This window comes from Cyrtonyx montezumae, unplaced genomic scaffold, assembly GCF_038088225.1.
Source record: "Cyrtonyx montezumae isolate F1298 unplaced genomic scaffold, pur_monq_1.0 scaffold_5, whole genome shotgun sequence".
NCBI classification, from domain to species: Eukaryota; Metazoa; Chordata; class Aves; order Galliformes; family Odontophoridae; genus Cyrtonyx; species Cyrtonyx montezumae.
Window position 1 is genome coordinate 9,938,744 of NW_027072056.1, and position 10,187 is coordinate 9,948,930.

At 47.5% G+C, this 10,187-nt stretch overlaps 1 protein-coding gene across 1 annotated transcript; it reads right to left on the minus strand.

Annotated features, from left to right (window-relative positions):
- Positions 1-256: 256 nt before the first annotated feature.
- On the minus strand, positions 257-7,854 carry PAQR9 (progestin and adipoQ receptor family member 9). Its single transcript, XM_065748506.1, has one exon. The coding sequence runs from the start codon at positions 7,804-7,806 to the stop codon at positions 6,574-6,576; it is 1,233 nt and encodes a 410-aa protein (XP_065604578.1). The 5' UTR covers positions 7,807-7,854; the 3' UTR covers positions 257-6,573.
- Between the last annotated feature and the right edge of the window lie 2,333 nt (positions 7,855-10,187).

A 10,187-nucleotide genomic window follows, 5' to 3' on the forward strand; every position in this document is an offset into this window, starting at 1 on the left:
AAAAAAAAAGGCCACTGTGCCATTTTGTTGCTTTATAATATGAAAGGCAATAAAATGGGAGTGATACTCATGCTGTGGTACCGTGTTTTCAGAAATACTAAAATCACCGCACAGGAGTTGGAAGTTCCTGTAGTTAAGCTAGCAACATCTATGCTTGAAGATAACGGTATTCAATACATTTCTGATCCTACAGATGTCACACTAAGATACATTAAGAAATGAAAAAAACTTTATAAATGCATTTCTACAAAAAATGTACTCAGAATCAATTTTATTTATAGCTCACACCTTTTTTTTTTTTTTGCTAAAAATGCATAGTCATTACATATACAGTTGTCAGCATCCAAAAGTGTACAAAGAGTAAATTTTCATCCCTTCCCAAGAGTCAAATAAAATTCACACTTTTTGTTCATTGCATGCACAGACCCTTAAATGTGATACCTCTTACTAAAGCGTGCTTGAATCTCTAGCAGACAGAAAAAATTGACTTGCTATAAACTGTTTCTTCACACAATTGCCTCCCCCTCCCCCCACCAGCTACAAACACAAGTCCTTAGGCATTCACACAAAACAGTGAAGCACTACTTCAGAATCCTCCATCTTGTGAGCATGGTCAGCCAGGAAGCAATTGCCCTGAAAGCAGCAGTCTGCTGGTGTTTCCTTATGGGCAGCTTTGTGCAAAAGCTTGCTTCCTCTGCCTCAGTAGTTAATTCATTACTGAATTCAGTGGAATGAAACAGCATCTGTCTAACCTAGTTGTGAAAATAATTGATTCCACACCCAGCTCCAAAACATTAAATAACTTGAAAGGAGATCTGTATCTTTCAGTGCACGTGATGCTTCCTCAGCAACTTGCCTCTCACCTGAGGAAAGGAGGGTACAGTTACAGGTGGAACTTGAGTGTTGGTTGTGTAGCCGACTTACAGATGTGTAACAGATGCTAGGAATTTATTTGGATAGAGTGAATTCCTTATGATTAGAAACTTTGACTTAATGAACCACTCAAATCTGTTGATATTTTTGTTGTGGTTGGTTTTTGTTGTTGGGTTTTTTATTATTGGTGTGGGTTTTTTTGTCTCCACTACCACTGCCAGTTAGAAAAGCTCTTAAAAACATTGCTGACTACTCAGTGGTGCTCCAAATGAAGGGTAGTTTGGGTTAGTGGGAGGAGTAGCCAGGGCTCTGTGGTAGAGTACTCATATGTGATACGAAGCCCTAAATTCAGTTTTGCTTAAGAATACGATTGGTTCCATGATGTTGGGTTTGGGAAATGAGAGGGAAAAAAAGTTGTACAGATGATCAATGCAAGTTTACATTCTAGACTGATTACACATACTTCTTTACAAGCTTGATTTACTTAAAATCCATTTGCACTGATAAGGAGTAACTTAAAGTTGACTGAAATTCTCAGTGACAGTTGAGCCGTAATTCTACTCTTACTGACACTAATAGGAAATCTTGCTCTGTTGTTTCACAGCAATTGGAATACAACACATGGCTACATGAACAAGGCCTTCAGTACAAACAAGTCACCAGTGAAAATTTCAGAAGAGAAAACTACTTAGCTCACATATATTTTCTCTTTACTCTTGAGCCTTATTCATTTAGTCAGCCTGTGTACTACTGCTTAGGATTGCAACTGCCCCCTGCCTGAAGCCAGAGGAAATTTTGCCATTGACTCCAAAGGACGTGGGATGTGAACTTCCTTGGAGTATGACAACAATGAGGGTTTGTCCCAAGAGTTCATGGTCTAGTAAAACTCATGTTCCTCTCTGAGTGAGATAAGGAACAATTGAATATATGACATTCTCTCTGCTGGAGTTCAGCTATATTTCTTCTTAGCACCTAGGAGGATCTTTGCATTTTTAAGTGCTTTACAAACATTAGCTAGTCTTCAGAGCAACCCTGCGAGGTAGGTAAGGTATATTCTCCCCATCTTATAGAAGAGGAAACTGAGACACAGAGGGTTACATTCAACCCTGGTACAATTCCAGTGATTTACATGAATTAAATTCATTCAAAACGAACACGGTTTAAATAACTTGCCCAAGATCACAGAACAGTAGTGGCAAAGCAAGGATGAGAATGCAGGAGTGCCTGACTCCTCAGCTTGTTACAGGCCACTTGGTCATTATTACACTCATAGGCAAAGGAAAACAGTATAACCTGGACAATTAATACAGGTATGGTTTGCTTCTGTAAGGCATGTGGATGTTAATCAACTAAGTGCAATAATATTTCATGAATGCGCTGCCTCGTAAAGTTTACTTAAATATAAAGTAAAACTTTCAGACTGTCATTTTCTGCCAGGGTACTGCTGACAGAAACATAGTATTTGAATTCAGATATAAATAATGACACTTGAACAACTAAGCAAAACTACAGTTTTAGTAAAAAACAATGTGTTTCGACTTTTAACAGCTAAATTTCAACAAGCACAGCATGCAGATGAAAACTTCCCCTTTGTTTCCAGAGTGTAGGCTCCAGTCTTGCTAACGAAGTGACATTCAAATGAATACATTGCAGAAGAAGAAATAGCATTCCACCACAGAATACAGGATAGTAACTACAGACCAGGTGTACTGATCTTACAAGAAGATGAGCTTGAAGCTTACAGGTAACTCTGAAGCGCCCAGAAGCTAAGCTTCATCAATATCTGCCATTATGTTGACTACAATTCTAAGCACTTGATAATTGCAAGGGAGTGACTATGTCACCAGCATAACCAACACTCTGGAAACTGACCCTGTCAACATCCAGTTCGTATTGCACAGGTATGTCAGCCTGAAGGTCAGTGCTGGCCAGAGAAGGACAAACACACGTTCATTTCCAGGCCGACCCCCTGTACTCACCCTGTCCTTCAGACTCTACCACAAAAAAGCCTGAAAAACCTTTTTGGTTTTAAAGATGAGCTGCGGAGTCCTTTGTTCCCTAACCACAGTGTAGACCTTATGTTAAGTAGCCAGACAATAAAAATATTATGACAGGTACTTATGCCAAGAAGTTTTGTTTTTAGGATGTCCTTATATATCTGGCCTTCAGGTCAGACCTCCTGACAGAACTCCAGACATGCTTATGGACATTCAGCCATGTGTGCTTTCATCCAGAAGGAGATACTGCTTCCTTACAAGCTGCACAAATGCAGACATTGACTTCTACAAGAGCAAATTCAGGCACTATAAATATAGATGTCTTGTTCCACTTTTAACCTCTTTAACTCAGTTTTGTTTCTCCCTATTCATGGAGACTCACTATTGAACGTGGCAATGGAGCAATTATCTGCACAATATTGTCCTTTGCTGAATAAATACACACTCAAGAAGCATCTCCCTAGATATTCTGCACACCCATTGTAACTCTTTAATTTACAGACACATTTAAACAGACAAATGAACAAACATACATTCAGTAGAATTCTTTAAGATGAATCACATCTCCCTCCACGCATTGGCTCCTGATACACACAGTCTGCTTACAGCGGCTCAGAGAGCAGCACCTGCAACCAGCATTTGCAAATAATTCCACAAACTGCTCAGGCTCATGCACATGCCTCAACATTTTGCCAATAGAAACGTTTCAGGTGAATCAAAATTGTCAATATCAGGTCCTGGTACCAAATGTGCAGTGTGACTGGGCCTCACAGGCAACTGCTATGACGCTCAAAGATTCCAGTAAAATTGCAGTTGGTTGCAATCCAACCTTTATACTGTTATCTGTAGTTGGGATATATATAGACGACCCTGTGTGGCCTAACTGCAAATATCAAATGTATTTTTACAAGTTAGCAACAGCCTTTTTTGACATTGCCTCTTGAGATGTCCTCTACATTGTGAGTGACAAGCACAACTATAATTCATTACCCAGTATGCTTTAAAGTCCTTTTTTTACATTTGGTTTTTATTGTCTCTTGTTTCTAAGCTGTCTGCTAGCGCTGAGATTCGCTGTCCCCAGCCTTTTTCATTTTTTTCCTAGTTTTTAATTGCTAGTTGTACATGCCAGTGGCATCTCCCAGGCAAGCAATTTCTAAATAATTAGTTTTGAAACTTGGATGAGTCATTTGGGCTCTAACTATTCTGCATCTATTATTTTAACTTGAATACAGTACATCTCAGAGATACTGACCTCTTTCTGAGGTTGTGGAAATTCATAGCACAGCATGGTTGCAGATCTTGATCCATTTGCTTTCTGGTGTGAGCTTCCAGGTTTTTTGTTTCTTTTTCTTTATTTATTTTTATTATTTTTCATGGTATAAAAGACATGTCAAAGCATGACAGTGCCATAAACCAACCTCTCCTATGCTGCTAATTGTTCTCTGCTTTACTAGCAGTTCAATAAAGCAATGCCATAGTTATGATAAAAGTCACTGAAAATATTCAAAATCAACAATGCTTTGTGTATTTTTCATTTCCTTTCAACGCAGTTTGGCAAATGAAAACAAAACACAGACAGCCATACAGAGAATGCTGTTTTTTATGGACCATCAGTGGTAACACAGGAGGTCACAGATTGGGAGACACTGCTTCTGAGAATTCTAACCAGTCTCTCAGAGAGACTGTATGTGACCTCAGCACAAATTACAGAACTGCTGCTGGCAAAGAATGCCTATTTTTGTTAGGCCATTCTCATTATTCATCAAAAATCTAAAAGATCCAATCTACTATTGTTAAAATGGGTTAAGATAAAAGGCAAGATGAAGTATTTTCCTTTAGCTTGTTTGCTTTCACAGGGGAATTTTCACAAGTCTGACACTGGTACAGAGCATATCAATTATTGGTTTATGTGATGATTCTGACCTATATTAAGGACATGACCTCATAATCCCTAGCTACAGTTCCTCCTATATTCCTGTTATAAACAAAAGGGACTCTGTCTTGCAGAAGACTATGGGACTGGACTCAAAACAGACCCTTGGGAGTTTGGATGCCACATCCATGAAAATGGGAAAGATACAAGCAGAAGTGTTTCCACAACAGAAGCAAAGAGGTTGCGTTAAAGAAGCACTGTGCTATTGTGCGGTATGACATCAGTGTTCCCCAAGGAAGTACCACCTTTCTTTTTGAAAATGGGGTACACAGCAGTTTCACACCTGAACTTCAAGTTGTAACCCCTTGTGTAATATTATTGCACGCTTTTTACTTGTTCTGTCAGACAAAATCAAAATGCATCAATTTAAAATCTGCGTACAGTTAAAACATTTTCTCTTTATATGAAGAGTAAGTTAAATCTACAGTTAGTTGTTTGTTGTGTGAGAAGGATATTACCTGGGTTGCTGTGAAAAGACACTGTTTTGGAAAATAACATTTAATTCTTATCTTAGAAACCCCCTAAAGCTAATGGATGAGGACTTCAAAGCACCCAGCTGTAGCTCAAACTGATCAGCAAAGGAAAAAGCAGGGAATTATGTGAAAGAGCCAATATCCAGTGCTCATAGGTCCCGAACTCACATTCAGCAGTACCTTACTCTGCACCTAATTTAAGGTTGGTAAATTTGTCAGAGTGCTCTAATTAAGGAGCAGAAGACACCAGTTCTGTGTAATTCTTTAAAAGACCCAGAACAAGATCTCATGCATCAGTTATTCTCTTTACGTCCACAGAACTCCCACTGAGCTTGGCAGGGGTTTATAGAAAGTCTGGCATCTGACCTTGACTCTGAAGGGCTGATTTTGGGGTGATTTACTGGGGAAGATAAAGGGGCCCCCTAGCAACCCCCTGAATGTGACAGATGTTCCTGACATGCTGGGGAAGAGCCATGCCATTATGCAGTTCCCTTCTTCCTCCCCCACCCCCATCTTAAACTTGTCTGACCCCTTTCTGGTTCATTTCTTTTACATATCCCTGTATTATATTGTAGAATCTGAGCAGCTACACCAACCACTCAAGCTTCACTGCCCGTCTAATTAAAGTCTCTCCATCAACTGGTAATTCTGTAATAATTCACAGCTGGTTTTGCTCTCTATTAAATCTGTTATGTTCCCTGGCTGAAAAGGCTGCAAGGCCTTAAAAAGTATTGACAGCTATTAATTTGTTTGCATTTAAAATCCAGTATGTGGCTGCAAAGGCCTGTTACAGTATCACAGAGGAAGATAAATGTCAGTGCATAATCTGCTAGGAAATTTCACACAGGAATTGATTAAAAGCAATCATTGCACGAATGTGTCTTCAGGTGTACATATATACATATATATATGTAGCTAAGAAATAAATAGCTCTCTATATAAATATATATATGTATACACGGAGCTAGTTTAAACCTAATTGTTATGAGCTAGTAAGTGGCATTCACAGTTCATGCATTCTTCCTAGTAGCAGACCTAAATTATTTCAGCTTATACTCTAAGCAGCAACATACCAGTAAGCATTTGCTTGCTTCCCCTGGTAACCTAGTAGTTTAAAGAGTACGAGCAGTTCCACCACCATCGTTTTCCCTGGAAACCTTCTTCCACAGGTGTCTTTCCCCCAGGTTCACGGCATCTTCAGCACACGGCTGGGCCAGTCTGAGGGTCGCCAGTTTGAAGGTCACCAGCTCAACTGTCTGCAGCCCAAGGGCTGATGGTGTGGCAGCCACTGGCACGGTCAGTCCTGCTTGCAGAGGTCTGCGACACTGAGGAACCTCCTGACCACCACAGCCAGGCAGACTGTCAGCAGCAACATGTACCCCACGGTGCCCAGGTAGGTGGGAGCGGCCGGCGCTGCCTTGAGGAACTCGGCCAACCCGTCTTCCACATAGTGCACCTGGTCGTAGATGCTGAGGAAGGTGAAGATGTGGAAGAGCTGGTGGCTGTGCCCCACGATGTCAAACAGCCCTGGCTGGATCCGCTCGGGGATTTTGCTGACATTGAAGAAGGCAGCCACCAGCAGCCAGAAGTAGCGGCGGTAGAAGTAGACGAAGAGCGTGGGATTGCGCGTGCGGAGGTCGAAGATGAGGCTCTCCAACATGATGGGGCAGGCCATGCTGAGCGGCATGGCGAAGACGAAGGTGCGCACAGCGAAGGGGTAGGCGCAGCAGGCGGCGCGGCTGCGGCAGCAGGCGGCCGTGCAGCCCACGGCCAGCGCCAGGGCCACGGGCAGCACCAGGGCGCGGTAGGCCGCGATGGGCAGGCTGCAGTCCAGCTGCCAGCCCAGCTGCTGCTGCACGTAGTGGCTCAAGACGCCGGCATCCAGCAGGCTCAGCCCCGGCAGCAGGTAGTAGGAGTAGGCCACGGTGCTGGCGAAGCCGTAGTAGCTGATGGAGGCATAGTCCAGGTAGAAGAAGGCGGCGCGGAGGCGCGGGGAGAGGCAGCTGAAGAGATGGGCCGTGCAGCTCATAGCGAAGGTGAGCAGCACCCCCGAGGCATAGCACCAGAGGGGCAGCAGAGCCGGGTGGTGGAAGGGCACGTCCCCGGCGCCCCGCAGCAGCAGCAGCCGCCCGAAGCGGCTGAGGAAGAGCAGCAGAGGGATGAAGTGGGTCCAGAAGTTGAGCGTCTCGTTGGTGGGCTGCAGCACCGAGGCCAGGCACTCCTGCGCCGAGCAGTGCAGCCGTCGGTAGCCCGAGAGGATGAAGCACTCCACGAAGTCCTCGGGCACCTCGTCCCAGCGCAGCAGGGCGGCGGGGCGGGCGGGCGGCGCCGCCTGCTCCTTGTCCCCCTCTCCCCCCGGCATGCCGCACCCGCCGGCCCCCGGCCCGCCGCCCGCCGCTCCCCGCCGCCGCCGCCGCCGCCGCCGCCGCCCGGGCGAGGTGGAGCCGCCGCTCCCGCAGCCGCCGGCGGAGGAGCCGCGGTGGCTCTGCGCTTTTCCTCCTCCGCCGCCGCCCCCGGCAGCATCACTCATTGCAGCACGGGCAGCGGCGGCACCGCCGCGCCTCCTCCCGCCCCGCCGCCCGGCATCGCGGTAACTGGAAACCGGCGGCGCATCCAGCGCGCCCGGGGGGCCCGGAGAAACGCCCCCACCGCCCCGGGTACGGTTTCCCGAGGAGGGAGGCGCCGGACACCCGAGCCGCGGTTAATGATTGATGCGCCCGCGGCGCGCGTTTCCCGGCGGGGGGCGACGGCGGAGGGCCGGGCCCGGGCGAGACGCCCTCACCCCCCCCCCCCCGGAGAACCTCCGCGGCGGTGCCCGGCGGAGCTCAGCCCCGGCAGCGGCGAGGTGCACGGCGGCACGGGAGCCGGTGCGGCAGCTAGCGGTCCCCTCTCGGCCGCAGCTCCGCCGTGCGCCCCGGGGGGCGGGCGGGGACGGCGGCGAGGTACCGGACACGGGGCTCTGCCCGGAGCAGCTCTCGGTGCGCAGAGCGGGCGGTGGGAGCGGCACCGCCTTCTTTACCCGCACGGTTGCCGGGGTGGCACAGCCGAGCGCGGCGCATCGGCTGCGGCGGTGCCGGTGACAAAGGCGGGGCGGAAGGCTCCACAAAGAGGAGGGTGACCTCGGCGGGTCGCGCCGTGCCCCGGCTGGCGGCGCGGAACCGACGGTGCTCCCGGACGGGGGACGTCGGCGAATACGGTTTGTGCCGCGTGCGCTGCGCCCAGGCCGGGGTCCTGGGTGAAGTTCTGCCGTGCAGTGAACGCAGAAGTTGTTTTAGGCTGAACGTTCGCGGCCCGGGCTGCGAAGGGTGTATGTCGCACCGACACACCGGGCCCCCACCTTCCCCGTGCTGCGCGAGCGGGGCACAGGGGCACGGGGCGGGCTGCCGGGGCTGAGCCTTACACAGATCCCACACTTAGCAGCCGTGAGGTTATGCAAGCTGCTCGGTTACATAATGAGAATATATCAATCCAGGGAAAGCACTGACAGCGTGTTGCTGTGCTGTAACAAGTCTGAGGTAAAGGGAAGACAGTGCAGAAAGTGATGAGACCTGCAGGCTCAGGTGGCAGCTGGAGCAGGGGCTGTTCTCTGCTACTTCCACATGCTTTCCTCTCTGTTTGCTCTCAGCGCGTATGTACGGTCTTAAAGGTCTGGAGCATTTCCATATGTCTTTATTGAACTGTAGTATTCAGATATATATGTACGCTTGTGTAGTATAATCCAAGTACAGTATCATTAGGACACCATACCCTAAGATTTTTATTAAAATCTTTTCAGTAGTGAGTTGTGACAACATGCAAGATTCTGTGAACATAAAAGTGACCTGAAATATGTTTTTCAAAACTGGCATGAAAGAAGTGGTGAGAATGTGTTGCTGGAAGTGGTGTTCAGTGCATTTTTCATTACAGGGAAACAATGATTTTATGGAACTGTCCAAAGGGCATGCTGATGGCACTGCTTGTCGTCTTTACAAAAAAAAAAAAAAAAAAAACCAAAAAAAAGTCCTGTGAGGAAAATAAACACAGCTGAAACAGTACTGGGAAGTTAATGAGTAGAGTAAAATATTAAACTAAGAGACTTGTTTTTTAGATAAAGGGCATGGCGTGTTCTGATGACCATGTATGTTAGAGGGTGGGAGGTGGATGCCTGGCAGCCTGCAGGGACATACCCACCCAAAAATCCTTGGGATGAGCAGGGCACTCTGTGGGCTCTGCAGTATGTGGCTTAGGGAGAGGAAATGCTCTTTGGGATTAAACTGCTCAGCTTCTGGCAGAGGTCTGTCTTCTGATGAGCTGCTCTGTGCTGGAGAGGCCCTCAGGAGCAGACAGGCTGGATGCTGCCCATGGGCCATGTCACCTTTGTTGTTCCCACTGGTGAAGCGGTTGGCAGCCAGATGCCTCCTCCCTGCCCTGCTCCCACCCCGCTGCATGGTTTCTAAGTAATGCTTTCATCTCTGGTGGTGAATGCCACTGCAGGCCCTAGGTACCAGGCCAAAGTGAGCATGGTCTTCAGCCTCCCTCCTCAAGGTTAGGTGAGGTGGCTGGGAGCCATGTGGTTCAGACCTGTGCAGAAGAGCCTGCTGGAAAAGCACCAGCAGCTGTTGTAACAGATGGTCTAAACAACAGCAGCATCCACTGCTGATGGAAGCGCTGGACTGCAGCAGCAGCAGGGCTCATTCAGCACTGTCTTTCCTACAGCTCCCGCAGACAGGAGGCATTTAGTCCTCTTGCCTTGGAGAATATTGCTTATCTCCTGGCTTCCTGTGAGAAACACCCACTGGGTCTGTGCCTTTGTGGGAAGCAGCCCTGGTGGGGATCAGCACGTGGAATTTGCTGGTGGTTCCGGAGCACCAGTGGCACCTGACTGTCTGGTCGCTGGTGAAGATACGCATTGCTGTCACTGCAGTGAAGATA